General features: G+C 35.9%; 5 protein-coding genes across 6 annotated transcripts; 1 reads left to right on the forward strand and 4 right to left on the reverse strand.

Annotated features, from left to right (window-relative positions):
• The first annotated feature begins 309 nt into the window (after positions 1-309).
• LOC18024574 lies at positions 310-3,958 on the forward strand. Its single transcript, XM_006406594.2, has 6 exons — positions 310-593; positions 1,674-1,843; positions 1,955-2,063; positions 2,823-3,185; positions 3,274-3,634; positions 3,709-3,958. The coding sequence occupies exons 3-6, from the start codon at positions 2,058-2,060 to the stop codon at positions 3,720-3,722; spliced, it is 744 nt and encodes a 247-aa protein (XP_006406657.1). The 5' UTR covers positions 310-593; positions 1,674-1,843; positions 1,955-2,057; the 3' UTR covers positions 3,723-3,958.
• Positions 3,959-5,595: 1,637 nt separating this feature from the next.
• On the reverse strand, positions 5,596-8,423 carry LOC18024575 (beta-glucosidase 44). The gene is made up of 12 exons (XM_006406595.2): positions 8,154-8,423; positions 8,015-8,073; positions 7,815-7,890; positions 7,662-7,733; positions 7,504-7,591; positions 7,163-7,415; positions 6,941-7,056; positions 6,587-6,807; positions 6,469-6,500; positions 6,273-6,375; positions 5,981-6,161; positions 5,596-5,863 (listed from the first exon to the last, which is right to left on the reverse strand). The coding sequence occupies exons 1-12, from the start codon at positions 8,392-8,394 to the stop codon at positions 5,767-5,769; spliced, it is 1,539 nt and encodes a 512-aa protein (XP_006406658.1). The 5' UTR covers positions 8,395-8,423; the 3' UTR covers positions 5,596-5,766.
• A 3,361-nt stretch (positions 8,424-11,784) lies between these two features.
• On the reverse strand, positions 11,785-15,231 carry LOC18024576 (actin-interacting protein 1-2). The gene is made up of 6 exons (XM_006406596.2): positions 14,734-15,231; positions 14,177-14,338; positions 13,854-14,040; positions 13,220-13,645; positions 12,391-12,798; positions 11,785-12,296 (listed from the first exon to the last, which is right to left on the reverse strand). The coding sequence occupies exons 1-6, from the start codon at positions 15,120-15,122 to the stop codon at positions 12,039-12,041; spliced, it is 1,830 nt and encodes a 609-aa protein (XP_006406659.1). The 5' UTR covers positions 15,123-15,231; the 3' UTR covers positions 11,785-12,038.
• Positions 15,232-16,048: 817 nt separating this feature from the next.
• Positions 16,049-18,023, reverse strand: LOC18024577 (uncharacterized GPI-anchored protein At4g28100). The gene is made up of 2 exons (XM_006406597.2): positions 17,277-18,023; positions 16,049-16,554 (listed from the first exon to the last, which is right to left on the reverse strand). The coding sequence occupies exons 1-2, from the start codon at positions 17,955-17,957 to the stop codon at positions 16,213-16,215; spliced, it is 1,023 nt and encodes a 340-aa protein (XP_006406660.1). The 5' UTR covers positions 17,958-18,023; the 3' UTR covers positions 16,049-16,212.
• A 1,787-nt stretch (positions 18,024-19,810) lies between these two features.
• Positions 19,811-24,080, reverse strand: LOC18024578 (mitogen-activated protein kinase 9). 2 transcript variants are annotated; one of them, XM_006406598.2, is made up of 11 exons: positions 23,528-24,080; positions 22,361-22,769; positions 22,140-22,267; positions 21,990-22,049; positions 21,740-21,889; positions 21,275-21,430; positions 21,021-21,158; positions 20,804-20,877; positions 20,610-20,711; positions 20,244-20,484; positions 19,811-20,168 (listed from the first exon to the last, which is right to left on the reverse strand). In XM_006406598.2, exons 1-11 carry the CDS (start codon positions 23,864-23,866, stop codon positions 20,103-20,105), a joined length of 1,863 nt encoding a protein of 620 aa, XP_006406661.1. In that variant the 5' UTR covers positions 23,867-24,080; the 3' UTR covers positions 19,811-20,102. The 2 variants fall into 2 exon arrangements, with proteins under 2 accessions (XP_006406661.1, XP_024015425.1); XM_024159657.1 differs by having other exon boundaries at positions 19,818-20,484.
• Between the last annotated feature and the right edge of the window lie 2,236 nt (positions 24,081-26,316).

Genomic DNA, 26,316 nt, shown 5'->3' on the forward strand with positions numbered 1-26,316 from the left:
TAATTTTGTAGGGTTTAATGGTAGAAACAGAGAGAGAAAGAGAAGAAAAAAAAAAAGGCGATGAAAAGGAGAGAGAGAAAGAGAAAATAGTGTTCTCAATTTTATCCAATTAATTATTGACACCTAGGTTTTAAAAACGTATCTAAAAGTACCAAAATAAAAAACGATTTTCATGATAGAGCATTAATTTATATTATTTTAATTCTAAAAAAATTAAAATACCCTCCTAAAAGACCCCGATAATGATGGTCTAAAGGTTGGCCCAATCTTATCAAACCTCCTCCTCTCGTTGTGAAACTTAACCAAAACCTCCTCCTCTCCTCTTATCAAAACGCCCTTCCTTATAAACAAATCCTCTCCTCTTCTTATAGTACATGATCATACATCTTCTTATAGATCCTCCTCTTCTTTTCAGTAATCTAACCTTCTTTTTATTTATTTTTGTACCTATTCTCAATCTTCCCTTCATGGCCAATATCAGCTGCAATCTTCGCCATCGGGTCACTCTCCGCTGGCATCATGTCCTATCTCCGATGCCGTTTAGAAGTAAACTTAAGTATTAAGGAGATGAGCTGAGGCCTGTAAGTCTCAAGGTAATTGTCAAAGCGTGTCATCTATTTTGACATCATTTAGAGCAAACATATATTTCTATTATGATTTTGTTAATAACAGTGGTATCTGTTGAATTGGATAATTTTCAAGTGAAAACTATTGTGAAATCTAATGAAATTTGATTGAATATTTCACCACCCTGATTTTGTATTTTGTAGATCGAAATACAATTGTCTCTAGGTTATTGTTGCATTCTGGTAAAAAAAAAATGCAGACATTTTCTTTCTTCTAGACCCAATTAATAAGAGCGTGTCATCTATTTTGACATCATTTAGAGTAGACATATATTTCAATTATGATTTTGTTAATAAGAGTGCTATCTGTTGAATTAGATAATTTTCAAGTGACAGCTGCTGTGAAATCTAATGAAATTTGATTGAATATTTCACCACCCTGAATTTGTTTTTAAGATCTAAATACAATTGTCTCTAGGTTATAGTTGCATTCCGGTAAAAAAAATAAAACTGCAGACAATTTCTTTCTTCTAGACCCAATTAATAAGAACGTGTCATCTATTTTGACATCAATTAGAGTAGACATACATTTCAATTATGATTTTGTTAATAACAGTGCTATCTGTTGAATTAGATAATTTTCAAGTAACAACTACTGTGAAATCTAATGAAATTTGATTGAATATTTCACCACCCTGATTATTTTTTTTGTTGTAGATCGAAATACAATTGTCTATAGGTTATATAGTTGCATTCCGGTAAAAAATAAAACTGCAGATATTTTCTTTCTTCTAGATCCAATTAATAAGAGTGTGTCATCTATTTTGACATCATTTAGAGTAGACATACATTTCAATTATGATTTTGTTAATAACAGTGCTATCTGTTGAATTAGATAATTTTCAAGTGACAACTACTGTGAAATCTGATGAAATTTGATTGAATATTTTCACCACCCTGATATTTTTTTTTTGTTGTAGATCGAAATACAATTGTCTCTAGGTTATAGTTGCATTCCGGTAAAAAAATAAAACTGCAGACATTTTCTTTCTTCTAGACCGAATTAATAAGATTAATTTTCAAAATGGGTGTTAATTTACTTTTCAGAAACACTCGCAATCACAGAGAAGAAATGGAAAATCAGATGAACCCAACGATTCTCAAATACTCCGGCCCATCCAGCCCATTTCTCAACAGCACTTCAACCCTCCTAGTTGCTACACTCCAGTCGAGAGAGCTTTCCCTCTTTCGGAACGAAAAGAAAGATAAAAATGGCGGTGAGGATCTTTTAGTTTCTAGTTTTTATTTGATAAATTGTTTTTATTTGAGACTGGTTTCTTCTTTTGATTTGATAAGTTGTTTCATTTTTAATTCCTTTCTGCTTGCAGAGTAAGAGGGAGAGAATCCAGTGAAGCTGAATCCAGAGCATTTCAACCCTAATTGCTTTTCCAGTCGAGAGAACCTTCCCTCTTTCGGACTCAAAAGAAGAAAATGACGGTGAGTAATTTTGTTTCATATTAGGTTAGTGACTAGTTTCTAGTTTTTATTCGATAAGTTGTTTTGATTTGAGACTGGTTTCTAAGTCGTTTTAGGTTTGTTGGTTTGATAACCTTCTAAATTTGATATTGAAGACTAGTTACGAGCTGAGAACCTTCTACATTTGATACAAAGTTGTTTTTATTCGAGAAGTTGTTTTGATCTGAGGCTGGTTTCTAAGTCGTTTGTTTTGATTTAAGACTGGTTTCTAAGTCGTTCTAGGTTTGTTGGTTTGATAACGTTCTAAATTTGATATTGATGACTAGTTATGATCTGAGAACCTTCTACATTTGATACAAAGTTGTTTTTATTCGATAAGTTGTTTTGATTTGAGGCTGGTTTCTAAGTCGCTCTAGGTTTGTTGGTTTGATAACGTTCTAAATTTGATATTTATGACTAGTTATGATCTGAGAACCTTCTACATTTGATACAAAGTTGTTTTTATTCGATAAGTTGTTTTGATTTGAGGCTGGTTTCTAAGTCGCTCTAGGTTTGTTGGTTTGATAACGTTCTAAATTTGATATTTATGACTATTTATGATCTGAGAACCTTCTACATTTGATACAAAGTTGTTTTTATTCGATAAGTTGTTTTGATCTGAGGCTGGTTTCTAAGTCGTTTTAGGCTTGTTGGTTTGTTAACCTTCTACATTTGATATTGAATACTAGTTATGATTTGAGAATCTTCTACATTTGATACTGAAACAATTTCTTCTTGCAGAGAGATGGAAACTTCTTTCCGCTGAGAAAGAGATACGTGAGGAAGGAGATTATCCTTCTCAACTGGAAGAACTCAGTCTTCAGAGTGATAGAGAAGGTTATCTATCAGAAGAAATCAATCTGTTGGGCGATTGCTATGATTCGGCAGCTCTCTGCTATGTACAAGATCAGAGGTGATCTTGACATCACGTCTGCACTCTCAATCCAGGAGCTCTTGCTGTATGTGCCGAAGGTCTATTTATCTTCCGAGCTTGCCCTTGATGACTTGATGCATGCCGAATATTCTCTCAAAGAGTTTGGCACCGTGGAGGAAAAATTAAGTCCTCTCACCTACATTCTTGACAGTATGAAGCTATTCGATCAGGTAGTTATAATGTGTTACACTTTTTGGCATTTACATTAACTTGACTATGTCTTCTTTCTTATCCTTTCTTTCTTATCCTTTTTAATAGGATGTCTTCAGATTCAAGATTGAATCTATGAGAGTTTGTAGGCCATCTGAATTCCGCAGCTGCAATGAATTTGAACAAGCTGTTGTCGAAGCTTTGGCGAAGTCACCTGTGGCCTGTGTTGTGAAGACGTACGCCTCGTACAACAGAATTAGGGGAAAGCAAGTCTACCGCCGAAAACCTCGTGAAACCAAATATACTCTTCACGTCATGGTTCTTGTCAATCATGGGATTAACGGTAAAGGCCAGAGGTTCTTTGAGTTTCAAGATTCTTACGGAAAGAAATGGGGACGGAAGGGGTTCGTAAGAGTGGCTAAAGGTGTTGGATTGGTCGGAGGCTTTATTGTGTTTGAGCTTCCTCCAAGTAAGTTAATTTACTTTTAGTAAGTTAAAATCGATTTTCTTGTTAGTCATTTCTTATAAAGTTTCTAATTTCAGGGGCAAGGATTTGAGACAAACCATTGAAACAGCTGGAGATTTGTTTCCTTTTTCATGTTTTATGTTTTGTTAGTCGAGGATGTTAATGCATTTAATTCGGTGAGGATTTTGTCTTGTTCTGTTCTGGAATCAGTCACAACATGATTTTTAGGTTTCTATCCATAACTCTAATGCATTTTTAAAACTGTTATTGGTTGAGGAGACAAACACTACTTATCACGCTCTGCTGGTTGTGGAGACGATCACTACATATTCACGCTCTGCAACTATGTGATCCTTTAATAATGCAAACCAACATGGTGCAGATTTGCTTTACTCGGTGTGGATTTTGTGTTCTTATTCTGTTTTGGAATCCGTTTTGTTTCTGGTGAAAGAAGCATGCTTGAAGAAACTTACATGACACAAGTAAAATCTAATTATCTTCAACAATTTAGGAAAAAGGGACAATCTTTGCACTGGTACAAGTGAATATTCACAGAAAATGAACAATCAATATGGAATTTTGGCAAAGAGATACGCAAAACAAAATGACTTGCACACACCAACACAGCCAAGGCCAAAACAAAAATCCAAAACAAGCCTTCAAAAGTAATAGAAGCTTTCAAAAGAGACAAGAAGAGTTCCCAAAGATCTGTAAACTTACACCTCAGCCTTATTGAAGCATCTTCACCGGAACTCACAACATGAGAATCATCAGCAAAACCCAGACCATAAACTCCACCTAAGTGAGCTCCTTTTACGGTCATGCGTGTGGAAGCAGGTTTGTCCACTTCATACACAATCACACAGGTGTCCAAGGATCCTGTAGCAACCATTGTGCTGTTTGGGGACCAGGCTAAGCAGTTTATGCGGGCGATATGGTACATGTTCCCGTGGTTTCACCAAAAAGATCAGTGTTTGTGTTGGAGAATAATGGGGTTTTGTAAGCTACCTTAATGATCAAGTTACCTCTCTGGAGACTCTGTCCCATACAACTACTCATGATCATGATTTGCAAATGGGACAATTGCACAGCTCACACCCAACAGGAAAGACAAGTCATATTCGCAATGTGTGTAACTCCTAGGTTCCTTAAATTCCCCATGCTGTGTTCGAAAACTTCTATTCCATTTTATAAATTGGTTAGCTAAAAACACGGGAATTATAAACTTCAGTTTGAAAATCTCTGTTCGGAAACCTTTGTTCTATTTATAAAATTTGTTAGCTGCGCAGGAATTATGAACTTCAGTTTAAGAATCTCTGGTTAAACCTTTGTTCTATTTACATAGTTTGTTAGTTAAAAGCGCGGGAGTTATAATAATGTAAACTATATATATCCATTTGACGAGTACCTTTTTAGGACGTATCATTACTATTCGCATCTATCATTTCCTTGCATTTTATTTCAACCGAGTTTGTTGTTTAAAAGCGTGAGAATTTTTTATAGAAATCTCTGTTTGAATACTGCTATCAAGAACCTCTATTCCATTTTATAAAGTTTGTTGGCTAAAAGCGTGGGAATTATGAATTCGCTTTGAGAACCTGTTTTTGAAAATCTTTGTTTCATTTTATAAAGTTTTGTTGGCTAAACATGGAAATTATAAAAACATAAATACTATATATGTCCTTTGCTATTATAAAAACATAAATATATATATGTCCATTTCACGAGCACCTTTATAGCTATTATCTCCTATAAAGGTTGTTTGAGAGTTTAGGTTTCACAACCTCTATAAAGAAAAAAAAAACCTTTGCTCCATACTGAATAATACCAAAAAATGTTAAATAACACAAAATTTGCATAAATTCTGAAAAAATAAATTAAAACAAATCTAAACAGAAGGAACAGAGGAAATATATATATATATATATATATATATATATTCCATACCAGTTTAAAATTGCAAAGGTGCAAAATGCAAATTTGTTACTGCTTGAACTTTTTGTTTATTTGCATTGAAAAGTCAAAGAAGGAGAGAGTTGGCGGTACAAATTCACCCCTGAACGACCCTTAATTCTTCAACGACTAATTCCAAAACCTTAAAATCTAAAATGCATCCATGGACACATTTGAGAGAATCATTTGTTGTTTCGTTTCAGAAGTTGATTAAACCATAGAGCAGACATCTTGGGGTACCTCTTCAATGTATTGTAATCAACATAGACGATCCCGAACCTATATATACAATTGAACAGGAAAAATGCATTAGAGCAAATACTTGAAATTTTTTATAGGAAATATCAAATATCTGCATTGATTTAGTTAACTAACTTAATTAACTAACGTACGTACCTTGAAGTATATCCCGACAACCACTCGAAATTATCAAGCAATGACCACGCGAAATAGCCCTTCACATTGGCTCCATCATCAACGGCCTTCTTAAGTTGAGTTAAGTAATCTCTATAATACTTGATTCTCGTCGTGTCGTGTAGTCCTTGAGCTAGAGTAAAGTTTCCTGGATCATCCATACCTATAACATATATTCAAACATTTATAAAAAAAACTTAAACATCTCTACAAATCATTGGAATTATAATCAAATAAATAAAATTTTGATTAGAGATTCTCGTGTCTTTAATACCGTTTTCGGAGAGAATCATAGTTGGGTTGCCGTAATGTTCCTTCATGTACATCAAGGCCTTGTACATTCCCCATGGCACGTTGTATAACCAATACGAGTTTGCCTATATGGTAAATGGATTCATTTGATAATTTGAATTAATTAGAGAAGAAAAAATAACATCAAAAGTAATCACAAAAACTTATGTATTTCTCACTCTTGGACCGATTGGCTTCCCCAACTTAGAAACTGCAAGTGTATAAATGGAAAAGAAGGAATGTAAATGAAATGCAAAATCTAAAAGATCATTCATATCGAATGTTTCAAGAACTTACAGCCGAAAGTCACGTTCCAATCTTGTTGGTAACCCAAATCCTTAGGTATAGTGGAATTATGAGTATCAGACATGAAATAAGTTGTGTATTGGTTTATTCCCACGAAATCTATGGAACCTTTCACCATTTTCACTTCTTCCTCCGTGAATTTTGGAAGCCTCTCTTTCACGATTAATTGCATTGTCTTTGGATACTCTCCATATACTAGTGGGTGAATAAACCTTTGAAGATTATTATATACCAAGCAGCAAAACAAAGTATTATTCTTGTAAGCTCACAACAACAACAACAACAACAACAAACAAAAAAAAAAAGAAAACTTATGGTAGAACGTTTAAGAGTTTGAAAACTCACCATCCGATATGGAAGTCTCTTGCCCTTTGAGCTGCAAGATAATCTGCTTTACTCTTTTGTAGCGGCTCGTACCATACGAAATCTAGAAGAATCCCAATTCTTCCCTTTTGTTTTGCCTGAATATTTTCATGGAAAATGGTGTACTATAATTAGTTTCATTTAGATCTCATCATATCAAAACCAAAACAATTAAGAAAGCAAATTATAAGTTGTTGTTTATACTTGGTAATTTTTGCGGTATCTTTGAACTGCTGCTGCATGGGCCAAGATTAGGTGATGAGAAACAATGTATGGCTCTGTCGCTGAGTTTCCTTGTGTGCAATTTCCATATGTTTTAGAGCATCTCCCCGGCGCAAAAATACCGTTATCATAACCTAAAGCAGCTACTACGCGTGGCTCATTGAATGTCATCCAGTTCTTCACTCTATCTCCAAATGTCTTGAAACAAAACTCTGCGTAATTCGCAAAATCTTCCCTGCAAGTTTGCATCAATCCAAGTTTTGGTTGATTTGCAATTGAGACAGTAACAAGAAGTATATATATAATTGAAGTTTGGTGCTTACACAACTTGTCTACCAAGCAAGCCTTTATACTTCTTTTCCAAAGCCAATGGAAGATCGTAGTGGTACAGATTTGCATACGGTGTGATCCCTAAAACGCATTAAATTATATTCGTTATGTTTTATTTTGTAATCAAATCTTTTATTTATGATTTTTATACCTCTTTGGATCAAGTAATCGATCAATCTGTTGTAATAAGCAACTCCTTTCCAGTTGATTTTACCGGCTCCCTCTGCATTCATAAGCTTTAAAGTTATAAACTAATCTTCTTTCTTCTTTGCTTAACTTTATACAATTAATGTAGTTACTATACCAGGGAATATTCTGGACCATGAAATGGAAAATCTATAAGCATCGAAGTTTAGATTCTTCATCAAATCCACATCTTCCTGAAATGTGATTATCACGAACACATGTAAATCAAAATGTAAAACTTTCAACTTCTAGGAATCATATACGTAATCATTTCAATAATAAAATATCTTTAAATCTTTAAAATTAGTACTTTAGTACCTTGTAACGGTGATATTGATCCACTGTTATCTCAGCCGTGGCATTATTGGCGATAGTCCCTGTGTTGTTTTATTTATATTACTATTGATTATTAATCAATGATTAATCATGTAACCAAATTGTTTAAACCATAAATTACCAGGAATCTTGACGAAAGCGTCCCAAATGCTTGGCCCGCGACCGTCTTGATGAGTCTCGCCTTCGACCTGATAAGCTGACGTGGCGGTTCCGAACAAGAACCCCTTTGGGAAACTCTGTCTACTGAGACCGCCAGTGTCGAATTTGAATTTTTCTTCGGACGGCGAAGACTCGCCGGAGCTGAGAGAAGAGAGGAGGAGGAGAAGGAGGAGAGGCCACGGAGATGCGATGAGGTGTCTCATCTTGTGAGTGAGCTTTGGCTGTTTGGTTTGTAGAGGATTAAAATTGGCTGTCTTAAGGATATTTATAGCCTTTTATAAGCCATTGTATTTTGAAAATAATAATACACTTGGAAAATATATGAAAGGATGGAATCCAGTAACTATTCACCATTTGGATAAGAAGACTATGTAAATATATTGATTTTATTTTAAATATTTAATGATGTTCTTAACTTCTTATTGAATGTTGGTGGATCTATCTTATGACAAAACTGGTATGTATAAACTAATAAGGATGTAAGCACTTGGAACACTTAATAAATAAATTTAGAAATCAATTACATTATGAACAATTAAAGAAAAAAAATTAGATAGTGGATTTTCACCAATTTAGATTTTTAAAACTAAAAATGTCATAACTTAAGAAAAAAAATCTAGAAAATTTGGTAAAAGATTTGAAAGAAATAACTTAATCTTGAAAATAAAACATTCGACTGTCAATTGTACATGATTTTGTTCCATAAAACATAGCAAGTGTTGATCATGTGCGTTGTAAATTTGTAACTTCTATCTTTTATATTCAATATATATATATATATATATATAACTCTTATAAAATATTAAACATCAATTGTTTAGCAAAACTATAATCTTAAAAGTTCACGGGCCGAAATTTCCGGGATGTACTGGATTGACAAACGTTTTTCGTCATTATGCATTTTAACATAAGTAATGTAGGTATTAAATACATTCTACAATACGTTTGCAGACACTATTTGTTTTTTTTTGCTGCTGCGATTCAGTGAGAATCACATTCGCAACCGAGATTTTGGTTTTTTTTCACGTATGCATTACTGTATCCTCTATATTCTGATCCGGTAAGTTCTTACATAGCTGATTAGCTGTGAGCCAGTCATATCAACAGTCCAAAATATATCCCTAAATCATCTACAACTGCTACTGTCAATACAGCATAACTAATCTCTTGAGAGTTGAGATTATAACCCAAGTCGGAATATGTGTGACGTAGAAACAAAATTGGATTGAATTATCGTGTCCGGCCCACGTTTTGAGAAAAGTCATCACAAAGCAACAAAAAACGTGAACACACAGAAGTGGACAAGGCCAAAGTGGCCAAATCACAATCCATTAAGTTCAGTCCTCGTGGATCTAGAGACAGGACCATGCACCCACTTTCTTAAGCTTGCCCCCACAATCTTCACGTGAAGTGTAAACGTACTCTTCCGAGCCTACCTCTCCAAAGCACTAAAACGGCGAGTGAAATATGACAGAATCGACTATGAAAAACTAATTTAAGTAAGATATGGTACTTATACATTTTTAATTCTATACGCAAATGCAAACGCACGAGTTTCAAAAAATGTCTTTTTTAGAGTTGAAATCTTGATGTATATGATAAAATGAGATGGACACTAAATTACATTCGATGTGTCGCCGTGTTCTATATGAATTGTATTACTTTTCCTTTTCTTAATGTCGTAGAGGAACTGAGAGTAGTGATAATTATGCATTTTGTAGCATCATACCTACATCGCACTACTGAGTATATTTTTTTCTTTGTTTTGTAGAATCTAATTCATTATATTGTAATTTGTAAAGTCGATGGTTTCTTAATATTCCTTTTAGTTGTTTACAGTAGCTGGTTTCTACAACAAAAACATAAGAACGCAACAGGAGAGTATTGAGAATTATGTTCAAAGTCATGTACCAACAGTATGGTATGCTTGTGTTTTTTTTTCTTCAATAAGAAATGTGCATTCTCTCTCTGTTGATAACATGCTTTTCGTCTTTTTGTTGGTTTGAAGATCTATGTTTGGCGATTGGTCTCATATACAGTTGTCAGCTATGTACAAGTTGAGAGGAAAATTCAGATTGACTATTCTCTGTACATCCAAGAATTAGTCTGATTTGTCTATAAGATATATATGAGTAATAGCCTTGCATATATACAACTTAAAAGTTCACTAATATTCTCTCACCTATGTTCTTAACAAAAACAAACCTTATTTTATACATATTTAAAAAGAACCTTCGACACAATTTGGAAGTGATCTTTTTCTGATAAACCTCAAATGTTTCTGATAAAAGAGTATAATACCAGCCAAAACATTTGATTAAACACTCAACAAAAACAATCAGAACTAAATAACTTAACGTCATTGTGAAAAAATATCTTGCAAATTGTAGAGTTGTGGGTCTCTTACATTAGTGTAACTGATGCCACATCTTGTTGTTTGCGCAAATGCGACGTCTAAATGGATGCATCTAAGTAAAATGCGTCTTTGATGAAATAACACCATTCCAATGCTTCCTTTCTGAGAACATATGGACAAAAACTCACATAGTTTATTGTTACACAAATTTTGAATCTAGTTACTTCAAAATAAATAAAATAGGCAATTTACTGCTAGTTTATGTTTCATATAAATCTTGTTCCTCAAAACAACATATTTGAATTTATAGGCATTTGGATGAGCCTTAAAAAGAACATTTTGATAAGCAATACTTAAAAATAACCAAGTCACCAGATTCCTTAATATGCAGATATGCTTCATGGGATTATTAAAAGATGTATAGACGAGAACACAACGACACACTTCTTCATGTTTGAAAAAACAACACCAATTTGCATGTTGATACCTACATGAAAAGAAATGATTTTATTCTCATTTAAAAAAAAAATTATTTGTGCACAATTTTTGAAGTTTGGTTTTTTGTTCTTCACTGATGTACCGAAGACATGATTCAGCAGCTCTCTGCTATGTACAAGATCAGAGGTGAACTTGACATCAGTTCTTCATTGTCAATCCATGAGTTTGTTGTATGCTGAAGGTTTATCTATCTTCCAAGCTTGCTCTTGATGACCTAATGCAAGCTGAACATTCCCTCAGAGAGTTTGACACTGTGGAGAAAAAATTAAGTCCTCTCACATACATTTTTAATGTGTTACATTTTTTTGTGTTTACTTTGACTTGACTATGTGACTTCTTTCTTATCTTTTTCAATAATATGTCTTCAGATTCAAGAATAAATCTATGAGAGTTTGTAAGCCATTTGAATTCCGCAATTGCCATGAATTTAAACAAGCTCTTGTCGACCTTTGATGAAGTCACCTGCCTGTGTTACAAAAAATAAAATAATAATAGCTCTAAAGCATATTATCTACTTGTTGGAGATTTCCATTCGTATTGTGTAGCCATAGCTCTAATGCATATTTTAATTTGTTTATATTTTAATTTATAATCAAATCTCTTGCATACGACATACTTATGATTTTATACTTTTTGGATCAAGTAATTTATCAATCTGTTGTAATAAGACTGAATTTTATGCATTTCATGACAAATTTTGACAAAGAGATATGCAAAGCAAAAAGACTCGCGCGCAATATCGAGTTCAATTTTCTGTCAGTAATATAATAAATATCCGACTCATGATCTCATTTTCTCAAAAATTTGACCCCAAAAAAATAAATAAACAGAAAGTATCATTTTTGACAAAGAGATTATGCAAAGCAAAAAGACTCGCACACACCAACACAGCCACAGCCAAACAAAGATCCCAAAAAAGCCTTCAAAAGTAATAGAAGCTTTCCAAAGAGACAAGAGGAGTTCCCAAAGATCTTTAAAATTTACACCTCAGTCTTATTGAGGAGTTAAGCTCCAAACCCGGATGCATGCATCTTCACCAGAACTCACAACATGGGAATCATCAGCAAAACCCAGACCATAAACTCCACCTAAGTGAGCTCCTTTTATGGTCATGCGTGTGGAAGCAGGTTTGTCCACTTCATACACAATCACACAGGTGTCCAAGGATCCTGTAGCAACCATTGTGCCGTTTGGGGACCAGGCTAAGCAGTTTATGCGGGCGCTATGGTACAACATGTTCTTCAGTTTCACCTGTTTTTTTTTTTAAAAAAAGATTTATTTAAAATCAGTGTTTGTGTTGAAGAATCATGGAGAGGTTCTAATATTCCTTTAGCGATCAAGTTACCTCTCTGGAAACTCTGTCCCATACAACTGCTTCTCTGTTCAAATCAGCTGATGCAAACATAGAGAGATCTGGGGAGTAACGTATGACGCTGATGGCACCTCTGTGTTTCTCAAGAACTGCTTCCTCAGTAAGAGAGTCGCCATTGATAGAATACAGATGAAGTTTACCATCTTGACCACCGACGATGGCTTCGGTTCCATCAGGTGTTACGGCCAAAGCAGTGACAGTGAACCCAAGGTTGACGGTTGACACTACTTTCTCACCACGGAGAAACACAACTCCTGATTCAAAGGTCACCAGAAGTAGATCGGGTGAGAGTGGTGCAAGACTTAGATCTTTTGGTTGATTTCCAATGTCAATAGACTCTTCGTTAGTGCATTGATCGTCTTTATAAGAAATCCTGGATATCTGGTAAAGTATCAAATAGTAAAAGAACGCAAGTTAGTTGCTTAGTTCACCAATTAGATCAGCTACGAAATAAAAATACCAGTCATTGCTTAATTCCCACAAGGTAAAAGACCACATGGCTTTCAGTGATGGCTCTTCTAACTTATCTTAATCACAAGATTATTGATATTTTGACAAGTTTCTCCCAAAGTGTGAGTACTTATAAAGACCGTAAAGCAATGAAACCGTGAGATCCGATCACCGAAACCGTGAATATGATGCAGTTAAGTGAATTCACGGGAATACGGACCACGATCAGTAGCCAATATTCTAGAGATGAAAAACCTCATTGGCTTGTTCCGTACTTAGAATCCCCTAAACACCAAAACTCGAACATTGCAGAAATCAAATGGACAAATCCTACGTGTGAAAACCAATTTACCTTATTGTCAAATCCAGAGGTCACGATCTCTTCTTCATGAGCAGCAAAGCACTTTATTTGAGAGTTTTGTGTCCGCTGCAATTTACCGCAAAAACCACGGCCTAGCATCCATTTACATATCAGGCCATCATAGCTACTGGATAGTATGTAGTCAGCGTTTCCTTTAAGCACAGATAAGGAAGAGATGTTCTTCATATGTCCAGAGAACTGAAAGGGGGATTTCTCAAGATCGCTTGCTGAGAATATGCTGATTGTACCACCTAGAGAAACAGTGACAATATGATCGTTCTGCCAAAGACACCCCACAAGCATATCGTCCACTCCGCCTGATGATCCAGGACAATTCAATGTGGTCGTCAATGTTCCGTCACCACTATCAGAGATCTCCCATACTTTAGCTGACTTGTCTGCAGATACAGTGAGGACCTGGTTGATGATTCAAACATACACAACACGTGAGTACAGATGCATAGAAAATATCTCATTGAGTCTTCATATAAACAGCCAAAGTACAGACCAGTTAAATAGCTCATGTATCTACAACTAATTTCATATGCTATTCTTACAGACCTTATTAAAGCGTAATGTAGTTTGAGTCTAGTAAAACGGAATCATCAGGACATAACCGTAGTACCTGTTTACCATCAGGACTCCAGCTAACAGCGTAGATGCTACCTTTATGTCCATCGTCAGATGAGAGTTCTCCAAGTTTCTCACAAGTCTTTCCATCATATATGATTCCCTTTTTATCTGAACTTACAGTGATAAATTTACTTCCATCTGGTGAAAACCTCACACAGTTGACAAAATTGGAATGCTCTCTGTTGATCAACAGACAACAAACTCGTTCAACATTTCGGAACACACAAGCACGGAATTGAACAGATACACACCATAACCTAAAAAAAAAAAAATTCTTTCTTTAAAGAAAGGGAGCATATTTTTGTAAAATCAGACCTGCTTGAGAGCTTGAACTTAAAAGGAGGACCTTCATAGAAATTCACCAGAAAATCCTCTCCACAAGTTACAATGCGGAACGGTCTGGTTGGCTTGAATGCGCAGCTAAGAACACGCCTAGAATGTCCATCAAACTCTCCCACATTTGATCCTGAATCCCACCTAATAGAGGTAAATATTTCGTTAATTAAGCAAAACAAGAATCTGGCAAATGGGATTAGAAAATCAATGCAGCATAACTGGGTCTGGGAAGAAGAAAAGAATGCTCATTTCGATGTGATTTATAAGCTGAGTTTCGATCCGAAAAACAAAATCTTAGTCTGATCGATCAAAGTCAACTGAAAGGTGTTGATTCGAATTTGAATCCCAGAACAGCTTAGCTCGATCATTTTCCTTCTTCGTTTTACTAAAATCACCGATTTTGAAGTCACTGATAGAGAAGACTTAACTTAAATTTTCTTCACTGGGCTTTTCTCTCTCATTTCACAACTGAGAAGACAAAATCCTAAGCACGAACAACCAAATTCATTAAAAAAAAAAAAAAAAAAAAAACTCACATGAAAGCACGAACAAGAGATTTTCCTTTGCCATCACCGGAGGCTACGATCCGCATCCCATCAGCCGACCACTGGAGATCATCAATCCGACCAGCCAAAACCTTAAACTCCTTCTTCAGCACATGATCGTTGTGAGTCCCCCAGATTCTGACAGTCCCCGATACATCACCGGACGCGATCCACTCGCCGTTCGGGGAGTATCGCGCCACCGTAGCTGGGTAAGCATGCTCGCCATAGATAGAGACCTTTAAAGGATTGTTGAGGTCGAGAATCACGACGGATCGACCATTTGTGTAGAGGATGGTGTCGGACTTGGGGTCACCGGAGATCAGGATTCCCCGACCTCTCTCCGTCGACGGAACGCAGGCATAGGTTTCAGCAAGCTCCATAGTCGATGACTTCACAGAGATTGTTTTGAGTGTATTTTTGGGTTTACGGGATCGTGACGGAAGCTAAGAGAAGAAGGAGACCACACACACACAGAGACGAGGACGGTTTTGAGTCTTTTGAGTTTTGACATTAGCTGTTATTTTAAATTCTCTTAATTAAAAAAGATAAGTTAATCATCATTGTCGCAAACATTATTACTTCTCTGGCCATCAAAAACAATTTAAAAAATTGGCTAAAACGGATTAGTAAACAAACAAACAAAATAGCTAATGTCAAGATTAAGGATAGTGATCTCCGATTTCTCTTACAGAAAATATTCTTAACACTTCCTACATGCATCCATAGAATGATAATTCCATGTCACAATATTCTTGACGAAAGCCAAAAAAATCCATGTCTATCACAATTTATGTTTTCCAAACGGAGGAAAATAAATGGAACATGGGCTAACTATTTGAGCCCAACCCAACAATTTGCATTAATGCGAACCCAATGAATCGTTAGCGGTTGCATTGGTAGATGTTTATATACATACACCCGAAGTTTTCTCTTGCATATCGTGCAAGTGAAAGATGGAAAATCCAAGGGAACAATTCGATATTTGAATCAAAAATTATTAAAGAAGTATATGAGAGAAAATAAAATATCAGTCGTGGGGTTTCTCACATCTCTTGGTCGCATTATCAATCAGTATAATATATAGTTTTCCGTGGTTACAAAAAAGATAAGGGAACATAAGAACAAAGCTGTCACAAATCTCTCTGTCTCTCTCAAACCAGCCACACCACCTCGTCCCCATCACTCACATGCCTTTCTCTATTATTCTTCTCCTCCAAAAACTAGTTTTTTTTTTTTATTGATTGGCCTCATATAATTTTTTATCTGGCCGAAAATATAGTTGAAATTGTGTATCACATTTTAAAAATTAATGATAAAAAACAATTTGATTTTTTTTTTATAACAAAATGGCTACAACAGCAAAAACAAAACTAATTTACAAAGACATAAAGACAATCACCGTCTCACTTTCTCTATCTGAATTTCACTTAAATTATCTCAGCCAATCACGTAATACCACGTCAACTTAAGTCACCACGACCTTAGTAAGACGAATGTGATGACGCTGTAAAGTAAGAAATGGACCAAGTGGTGCCGATACTGGAGTGAATTCGACGAGCCGCTGGAGAATTCGGAAGAGTCAACGGCTAAAGGCATGCCGTCGCTGCCGAGAGCACATGACCGTGGCTCGCCGTCGTGGTTAAGCATGACGGCTCGGAGGACTGAAGTGACAGTGGGGAAGTAAGCCGTACGGTTCTTAGCGAGAAGCCAAGTGAGACCCATGAGGACACAATCTTTGTTGTGCATCTTTGTTGTTCTGTTCCTGTCTTCCTTGGATGGGTTTCTTGTCGCTGAAGTTTTCTTCGGGTTTAGCTGCAAAACAATAAAGAACCAGATGTGGTTTGTTTGTGTCGATTTAAAGGGTTTGTTGCTAGACTAATGAATTAGTTAGGAGCTGAAAAAAGTAAGAAAGTGGAATCTAGTGGCTAAAGCTTTTATGTTATGGTGGGTTTGGTGATTAAGACGCAGAAGAATGAAATCATATGATGAAAGAAAGAAATGTCGCGTGAAGATCACGGATTCTGTAAGCGCGTAGATGCGTGTGTCAGATTGTCAGATAGAAAAAGAACAAAAAGCTAAAGAACAAAAGTTTTCCAAATTACCATCCGGCAAGGATGATTAAAAAGAATCCTAGAACGTATGAAATTCCAAATCTTCTTCACTGACTGATCACTCATATCTTAAGACCCTAATGTTTAAACACCAAAGATCACCAAATGGATCATAAAAAGTTATCAACTTTGGACTAGACCTTAACTAGATAGTTTACTATCATTTCCTTATTAGTTATTAATCAAATCCATATGCTAAAAAAAAAAAAACAAGAACACTCAATGGTATCTAAAGTTACTATATTTGGAGCAAAATTTGACTAAAAATACACTCTAATCTAATTCTAGTGAAAAGCCAACCTACAGGATTCCATTTGATCTCCTCAGTGTCAGCTTCTAACTGTGAATCTAAACTGAGAACATTTCACCAAAAAAGTAGCGATCTTTTGTAGATATTGCGGAAAAAGGTAACTGAAATTTTACCTTGTAGAGGCTGTTCAAGCACTTGTTACAGGCACTGAGAGGAGAGAATCTATCGGCATTGTTGTGGCTACCACTCAAACAATCAGTCTCTAATCGATCAACACTCTCGTCTCCAACGAGCCTCCCTTGTTCGTCCACTCTAAAAGCATCGGAGCAGCTCAAGTGATGCAATCTGATTCCGCAGTAGCAGTAAACGACGTCGCACGTCTCGTTCGGCCTCGCGAGCTCAATCCCTCTCCTTCTCAGCGACTTTCCCAATCCGTCGACGCAGGTCTCCGAGTCGTCGGGAAGCAAAGGCATATCTTCTTCCGCCGGCGGCGTCGTCGTCACGGCGGAGGAGGATGCGTTTCTCGCGGCGGCGGAAATCGAACGGCTCAGGGCAGTCGATGAGTAAGCGGAGTAGAGCCACGCGCCTAGCACGGGGCAGCATCGTCCCTTGTGGAGCTTTTTACCGGTGCAGGCTGATTTGATCCCGTGGAAGAGGTCTTCTGGTAAATCGAGTGGGCAGCCGGAGAAATCGGATTGCTCCGGGAAAGCGGGTATTGTGGCGGGTGGGGATGATTTGACCCGAAACGGCTGGACGGTGACCGGGTCTGGGTTCTGAGTCGGGTTTGGTGAAACGGGTAAGAGGATGGTGAAGAAGACGATGAGGGAAATGAAAGACGGCGCGTGTTGGTACATCGCCGGACGAATGGGGACAGAGTAATAGAGAGACAGTGAGAGAGAGAGACAAAGAGTGAGGGAGTGGAAGAGATGTGTAATAATAAATATCACAAATGGGATCTCGATACCAATTTAATACTTGTAAAATTTTATTGGATTAAAAATTTAATTGATTTCGTACATTTGTATATACACCGAAAGAAAGCCAACTCTTGGTTCTGCTGTGAGAGAGCTTCTTGCTGAGGTAGAGTCTTCAACTTTGGTTTCTATATATGCTTTGTTGTGCTGACATAGATATGGTCATCAAACATTATTGTGAATCTGTTAAAAGATTTTTAAAAAAAAATATACCCCAAATATTTCTCATGCTTTATGATCATTGTTTGTGTATATTTCTAATTAGTTTTCAATGTATAGGATTATTAATAATGTAAAAGAATCCATGCAAACCTAGTAAATTAGTTTATGAGTTCATAAGAAACATTAGAGTATTAATAACTTAATTAGTGGGATCTTATACTGTATATGTGAATCACGTGACGATTATTCTTCGCATTGAAACTTGAAAGACCACAGAGGTGACTGATCGACAGGTTCACTGATTTTTTTTTGTAACCAATGCATAAGAGTTTGGAAGGATTCTTTAATCTGCATAATCCACAAAATTAACATGAGATTGGATAATGTTTTATGTATAAACATGCATATAATTTTTTTTCACAAAACACACATGAACAACAACAAAAAATCATGCAATTTTTATTTCAAGCACTGTTTTTTAATTTTCTTTTTTTGTCAAAAAATATTTCAATCGCTATTAAAACAAAATATGAAGTAAATTTCTGTCATGCCTATAGTTAGCTGTTTTTGTCATTTTTAACCAAAACATTGCTTTTGAGATGTATCAAACTTTTCGCTTACTTCCATAGTTCCATGACAAAACAAATTCTACACTTAGTTATTTCAAAAAGAAAAAGAACTCTTAGCCCCTTCCGGCTTTTTATTTTGTAGTTTCCTTTGATTTTTTTTTCTTTTCTTTTCTTGTTGATGGCAAGTAGGAACTATTTGTGTACTCGGTGACCCAAAGAGAACCTAATTGTGTACTCAGATTTGTTTTTTGGTTCCTGTTAAAATACTCAAATATGTTTCTGCCAAATAATCACCTACATATACCACAAGGATTCGTACATATATAATACACGCATTTAAAATTCACCAGAGCACAACGATTACTTATTTAATATACCTTTTTTGGATAGTAAAAAACTAAAAAGCCGTAAAAACAAAAAAAAAAAAGGGAAAAGAGTTAATTATGTGGGAGCTCCATGTTGAAAAGATAACGTCAGGCACGCGAATGGTTGTAGTGAAAGCTGCTTAAAAAATTACAAAGCCTTTTTTCGGGAACGCCAAAAAAAAATGCAAGATGGTTCTAAAAACAAAAAAAAAAATCAGGCATAAAATTCTCTCAATCTACATCACTAGGACGATAGACGAGTGCTATAGAGTTACAAACGGTAAAAGATTAATAAACTCATTGTGTTCAGATTTCGTTTCACAAATGCAGTATTCGGTCAACTGGGATAAGAGTCATAAGACTATGTAGCAACTAGAGAAGATAATTTCTTTAAACCTTATTGTATCGTGCACTAGTTCATATTTGATCATTGAAATTTGATTTATGATATATGTACCAGCCAGTAACAGTGTCTTCACCAGCTCTAAAGCGATTTGTAAACCGAAAGAGAACTAAAGAAAAAGCAAAATGGGACGACCAAAAAGAATAAAGTGAACAGTCAATACGTATGATTCTATATCATTGGAGGATGAAGTGACCATCAAACATACATACATATAATCACATATGGGTCAAAGATGTATTTAACACAAATTTCAACTATTTATTTTTATCATTTGATAAGGTCAGAAACTTCTCAAACAAAATATCCAGGGGTTAACAAGTATAAAGCCAAACTTCTGGGGCATTTCCGGGTTCCTCCATAAAATTAGTGGCACCTACTGTAATTACTTAGCGAACGAACAACAATAATTCCATTCATTTAATACAAATAGATCTTCTTCTTCTGCTCCTTGTGAGAGATGTGTATATGAATTGTAGAATCAGCCGTCAATTGTTAGCAAGAAGTTTCATTCCCAAATATCCAATCAAGTGTGTAGAGCCGTGACCTTTTGAGACAAAGCATCAACTGCATCATTGTTCGATTCCCCGTGCTGCAAAAACCAAGAATGTGAACAACAAGTGCATACAAACTTGTAACATATCTTTAAATGGTTCTTGATCTTTACCTCGGACTTGTTTCTTTGTTTCATGCCAATGCATTTAGATGCACTGATGCTGGCACTTTTCAGCAAGCTTCGGGCACTGTAACCCGTCTGGCTCATTCCATTCATGTAATCTGAGCTTTCGTGTTGAGAATTTGGAGGGCTTTCGAGTGTCGTGGGCCTCGTGGCTAAAGAAGCTTCAGGTCTGTTTTCGGTATCGTGATTGTGTAATCCATTCTCTTCCTTAGGAGCAGGGACTCTCTCTCTGAAACAGAAAGGTACCAAACACAACACGACCAACGTGATGATGCAAAAATTATGTGAATCAGTGGAATCTGACAACTTTTCAAATCAATGTTGCAAACAAACCAAAAAGAAGAAAACTTGTACCTAGGCAAGGAGGCGTGTCGTTGTTGAAGAGGAGCGCTTCTCTCACCCTTACCGTAATGTTCCTCAAGATGTGCAAATTGTCTCTTAAACCGATCAACCCCACTGCATTTTTATTTGGATTACGAAAATATTTATCTTACTTCTCGTAATTCGTAGTAAAATTTTAAATACAGATTGTAAATGTTATAGTTTACCTTGGGTACATGAAGCTAGTCTGTTCTCCACCTCGAAGATATTCTTGCAGCATTTGAGGATGATACTCTAATATCTGCAGTTGTTTAACATTCTAGTTCTGTAAGAAATACGATAAAAGTACCAGTGTGGATAAAAAGGATAAATTTTGCCATTGTTCAGACTTCAGAGCATAACCAATCCAAACAAAGGAAAAAAAATAGTATGAGATTAGTGTACCTCTCTATAGATCAATTCTCTCACGTCTTCTTTCATAATCTTCCTTCTTTCAAACTCAAACTCAAGTTTTGGAATCGGTTGAGTAGATGGTTCCCGATCGACGTTTGCCAGACCATAGAAGTAAGGATCTGCCAGTGCCTGTATACACACACACACACACACACACACACACACACACAAATGTATGTATAAATCTTTCCTTGTATGAGAGTGATTGAAACTGGTCTGAAAAAATTAGTGTCGAGGAGTTTTACCTCTTCAGCTGTGGGACGATCTTTGGGATCAAATGCAAGAAGACGGTGCAGCAAACGTAGGGCCAACGGGTCTACATGAGGAAATTTGTGAGTGAATGGAACTGGTGGTTTTCTCCTCATGTTGCCGAGATATCTCCTCGCCTTTTCATTACGAATCTGCAACAAAACAAAACATTGATCTTCATTACAGGAAATACAAAAAACTGATCCAACCCTGTTCTAGTAATGTTATAACGCTAATATCGTATGGGCCACATTCCAACCAATAAATATGAATCAAACCCGAGCTAGGCCTAAACTAATTGTAAAAAAATCATGGCTGCAAAGCACAAGTAAACAAATAGTCATAGATTATAAAGCTTTTTAAAACTCTTAATTCATAAGACATCAAAGAAACTCCATGCTTAGCCAAATTGTAGCAAACAAAAAGAAAGATGAACTTTAAACTGACTAATACCAACTAACCCTTGAAATAGCTTCGGGTGGAGGAGTACCAAGCAAATCAGTCATAATATCCAATTGGTGCACAACGTTCTTCCCCGGAAACAATGGTTTCCCTGTGAGCATTTCTGCAAATATGCATCCTATGCTCCATATATCAATGGCAGGAGTATACTACAGCAGAGAAAGGACAAAACAAAATTTCAATTTTATCCTTTAGATAAGAGAAACAGGTAAATTGTACACACAAAGAATATAGAGAAATAGATATTACTTTGGAGAAGAAAGAGCCACAAAGTTCTGGTGCACGGTACCATCTTGTAGCGACATAATCCTGCAAAGAAACGAAAATCATCTGTACACAACACTAGAATTAATTAATGAAAATGAAAAAAAAAACTTATGATTTCAGCCTCTAACATACAGTCCAGAATATAGCCGAAGGTGCGTCATTAAACGACACACGAGCAAGCCCAAAGTCGCAAATCTTCAGCTTGCAATCAGAGTTGGCTAGAATGTTTTTGGGCTTCAAATCACGGTGAAACACATTGGCTGCAACAACGCAAAAAAAAAGATTTCTTCAGGTTTAGTAGAAAAGCAGTAAAAGGCCCAAGGGGCAAAGGTAACACAAGCCATTGCACTTGCCTGTGTGGATGAATTTCAGGCCACGAAGAAGCTGGTACAGGAAAAACTGGTAATGCTCAGGTGTTAGATCATCGTTCGCTTTGATGACTTGGTGAAGATCTGATTCCATCAGCTCAAATACAACATATATGTCTCTGAATTCTCTACGGGAAGGAGGAAGCATTACGTGCTTTATCTCCACTATATCAGGATGCCGGAGCAACCTGAGGAGCTTGATCTCTCTTAGAATCCGCGTTGCATCAGAGACGTGCTCAAAAACATCATTGATTTTCTTTATGGCAACCTTTTCTCCCGTATGTGTGTCGATTGCAGATGCCACAACCCCGTAACTTCCTTTCCCTATAACTTCTTGGATTTGGTATCGGCTGGCTTCACCGTATTCTGTAAAGAACTCAGTCTCCAGTGCAACCTGTGTTTGTACAAACATGACACCACAAAATGCCTATTCAGATCTCAGATTGGACAGAAGAGGAAATCCTAGAAAAAGAAGGTGGCCTAGTTCTCAAACTTCTACAGATCACAAGTATCATCTGACGTATATAAGGTAACATAGACTCATGTTCAGACCAGCGGATATGAAAGACCAATCCAGAGCCGATGCAAAGGAAAAACAGTCAAGGAGAAACCAAAACAACAATGTAGCATTTCAGCTACTTCTCCAAATTCTAGAGATCACATGTATCTAGTCATCATATGCCTAACGTACCATAGATTAAGTTCAGACCAGAAAAGGAATCAAAGCCAATGGAAAGGAAGCATATTCATGCAAAATCCACAATATAGCATTATTCACAACATAAAAGTATTGACATCTGAGACTGTTGAACAAATATTTGACAGTTCCATTAGTCAATTCGTGACAATATCCACCATTTTCTAAGCAAACAAACACCACGAAATATTGTGTAAGAATCCCTATTCAATCTAATAGCTTAAACCCAGTGATCAAAACGAATATTTGATACAGTTCATTCCAATGTAGTTATAGAAATTGAGAGACATCATTTCAAAAAAAGCAACAAAACCTAAGAGGACCAAAATTAAATCTAGATTTCAATTTTGAATCTGAAGAAATCAAACAGATTAAAAAAAGAAACGACAGATCCATACGAGAATACCCAGAATGTTTTTACGAAATGCTCTTCAAACGAAAGGTAAAAAACGAACCTTTTTATGAGGATCCATTTGAATATAATTCCTTCTTGGAACCCTAATGCGTTTCAAACCAGACAGATCAAAATCTCTAACAAGTGCGAATCTTCTCGCTTCTTCTTCTTCTCCTCCTGCTTTCTCCTTTCCTCCTTCTTCCTCCTCTTCTTCTTCCTCCTCCTCTTCTTCTTCCTCTTGATTTCTGTAAATAGTGGTGAGCTGCGACCGCAAATTGCTCACAGATAATCGATCACTTGTGCCACAGTGTCGAGAGCTATTGCTCAGATGATTCGAAGGATTCCGAGAATGAGGCTGAGAAGAATGATTATTAACGTTGGTGCTGTGACTAGCACCCATCAAACACCTCCACCACCACTTTTTTTTTTCTCTATCTTCTTTCCTTAATTAAATTTTTTTATTAACAATAATTATTATTATCGATCGATTTTGACAATAATAATTATTATTAGTAAAATGTTTCAAGTCGTCGACGCATGAATCTCTCAGGTATGGCGTGCTTCTCTCTTTCGACTCTCCATTATTTATTTTCTTCTTCGTAAGGTCTTTTTTGTTTGGCTCTCTTGTCCGAAGGATGCGGAAGGTTGAAGAAGAAGAAGAAGAAAGAGCGTTACAGAGGAGAGAAGGCGAAAGGGTTTGGCACGTGCGTTCGCACGTGCAGCGTGTGCTGCTAATGGGCATGTTTGACTATTTTACATTACTTTTTTATTTTTAAATAACTTCACATGGCTTCTTTTTCTCACTCGTCGTTTTCGAAATTTTTGCTTTATCATAAACTATAATAAATTTATAACTAACACATTAGATATTTGTTAAATTAACTTACGTCCGTCCGCATATTACATTACTTTTTAGGAAAATTTAGGCTAACAAATCGTATAACTCCCCTACTTTGATTATGTGTGGATTAAAAATGTTAGGGGACAACATGATTTTATTGATTGTATTGAGAATAAAAATATGGAGATGGTGGTTGGTGGGGTCCAGTGTCCAAATAATGAAAGAAGAGTTTTGTAATGTTTGAGAGATTACAAGATATGCCAGCCAATGTCTGTCCTGTAACTCTTCTAAGGCACGTCTCCGGTCGTAACTTGAAGTCCCAAAACAAAGCATACACATTGATAATTTAATTTTTAAATTCGAGACAAAGAGGATCATAAATACTGTTAATTACGTGCACACAGATCATGTTGTGGCCCATTACTATTATACAAGTAAACCATGTGTTGATGTCTCATAATTTGGTCCGTTAACGTGTGTAAAATAAGGTTTTTTATGTCGTTAATACTGCCAATTAATCTTAAGTAAACACAAATCTTATATTTTGAACTAAACATGTAGTATAGAGGTTTTGAAGTTTTTGACAAAGCACAATATCAACACACGTAACTTCCACCATTAGTCGACTACAATCAAACATTTCAATAACAAAAAAAAAAGGTACGTTAGTTTAGCATATTCCATATGTTTAATAATTATATCAGAGTATTATATTGTCCAGAGACTCCAGACATGGTAGCGTAAGTCGTAATGTAGTCATTAGCTCTACTGATTAATGACTATTGGTTATCGACCAGTGCGTCATTTATCAGCCTCGTTTTGATTTGTTTTTTTTTTTTTTGTTAAAGAACTTTTTGATTGTTTTTCTGTTTGGCTATTGCGTAATGATTCGAGCACACGCACACAACACAAGCATATAAATAGATAAACATAGATATCGTACGTGCTGCATTAAAATCACTAGGCTAAGGTTAAAGTTGAACCTTGAGTGGTCACCACTCTCTACTATTTCTTGAGGTGGTACGTGATGCAATAATGTACTATAGTTATTGTGTCCGACTCGTGACACAAAGCGGTAAAATAGGATGTGATATTAATTATTTTCTTCTTTTTTTTTTGTTTGCAGAATTGTATATATATGTTCGTTATTTTAACAGGCCAATTCGTTAGTTATCTATTATAAATGATTATCTTAAAACGTGAATGTCATATACACCAAAATGGTTTTATAGAATAATTTATCAAACCATTTGACAGCTAAATAAAAAGGTATAATTAGTTTTTCTTTTTCTTTTTTGACATAAGGTATAATTAGTTTTATAGGAAAAATCGTAGAAATTAAATCAACAACTTTTAATTGCTTGTGTTTAGCATATTAATTTTTCCTACATGTTTAAGTTTCCAATTATCAACTCTCAACTTTGAGTTTTTGTCTAAACTAGCCAAAATAAGGTTGATGACTTGATGCCAGTGTTAATAGAGTCTTCCCCGCATCACCAAATTAAAATGTCCATAACTTCCTTAAATGGCTAAATTTTTATAACTAAAAACAATTAATCTTAAGTAGAATCATATGGCATGCACAAAACGAAATATTTGTTTTCGTCAGTTAGAGTTAGCAGTCTCTGATATTATTTAATCTTCTAAAAAAAGAACTATACATCATTCTGAATGAAATGACGACGTCTTTGACTAATATATATCACCGTAACTCCGTAAGAAAACTGAAAAGAAACCTAAACATATTGCGAGGTTACTACTTCACTTGATAGTTTAGTCTCATGACAAGTGCTCTCGATATCTCGTTTGAATGCGCTGGAGTTGTTTGAAAGTAGACAATAACACTAACTTTAGCAAAAACGGGTTCCTTAAGGCTTAACCTAAACTGTAATCTCGATGAGATCCATGATACTAAACTCCACTTAAATCGCGGTTAATTATATACGAAGTTCATTTCAAAATAAAACTCAAAACCTTTGATCACCGAACATAACCATCGCTCCCTACTC

The sequence above is a fragment of the Eutrema salsugineum genome, unplaced genomic scaffold, assembly GCF_000478725.1.
Source record: "Eutrema salsugineum unplaced genomic scaffold, Eutsalg1_0 scaffold_13, whole genome shotgun sequence".
NCBI lineage: Eukaryota > Viridiplantae > Streptophyta > Magnoliopsida > Brassicales > Brassicaceae > Eutrema > Eutrema salsugineum.

Excerpts from the sequence above, each read along its gene's own strand:
- LOC18024574 (XM_006406594.2), top strand. Across the intron at positions 3,186-3,273 it reads GTATGAAGCTATTCGATCAG|GATGTCTTCAGATTCAAGAT; the intron begins GTAGTTATAATG and ends CCTTTTTAATAG.
- LOC18024575 (XM_006406595.2), bottom strand. The coding sequence starts at position 8,394 with ATGAGACACCTCATCGCATCTCCGTGGCCTCTCCTCCTTCTCCTCCTC. Across the intron at positions 7,734-7,814 it reads ATGGTCCAGAATATTCCCTG|AGGGAGCCGGTAAAATCAAC; the intron begins GTATAGTAACTA and ends TTATGAATGCAG. Across the intron at positions 6,808-6,940 it reads AGAGACTTCCATATCGGATG|GTTTATTCACCCACTAGTAT; the intron begins GTGAGTTTTCAA and ends TAATCTTCAAAG.
- LOC18024576 (XM_006406596.2), bottom strand. The coding sequence starts at position 15,122 with ATGGAGCTTGCTGAAACCTATGCCTGCGTTCCGTCGACGGAGAGAGGT. Across the intron at positions 13,646-13,853 it reads GGAGTCCTGATGGTAAACAG|GTCCTCACTGTATCTGCAGA; the intron begins GTACTACGGTTA and ends ATCATCAACCAG. Across the intron at positions 12,799-13,219 it reads CCTCTGGATTTGACAATAAG|ATATCCAGGATTTCTTATAA; the intron begins GTAAATTGGTTT and ends ATACTTTACCAG.
- LOC18024577 (XM_006406597.2), bottom strand. The coding sequence starts at position 17,957 with ATGTACCAACACGCGCCGTCTTTCATTTCCCTCATCGTCTTCTTCACC. Across the intron at positions 16,555-17,276 it reads GCTTGAACAGCCTCTACAAG|CTAAACCCGAAGAAAACTTC; the intron begins GTAAAATTTCAG and ends ATTGTTTTGCAG.
- LOC18024578 (XM_024159657.1), bottom strand. The coding sequence starts at position 23,866 with ATGGGTGCTAGTCACAGCACCAACGTTAATAATCATTCTTCTCAGCCT. Across the intron at positions 22,268-22,360 it reads CCTGAAATTCATCCACACAG|CCAATGTGTTTCACCGTGAT; the intron begins GCAAGTGCAATG and ends GCGTTGTTGCAG. Across the intron at positions 21,159-21,274 it reads ATCGTCCCACAGCTGAAGAG|GCACTGGCAGATCCTTACTT; the intron begins GTAAAACTCCTC and ends GTGTGTATACAG.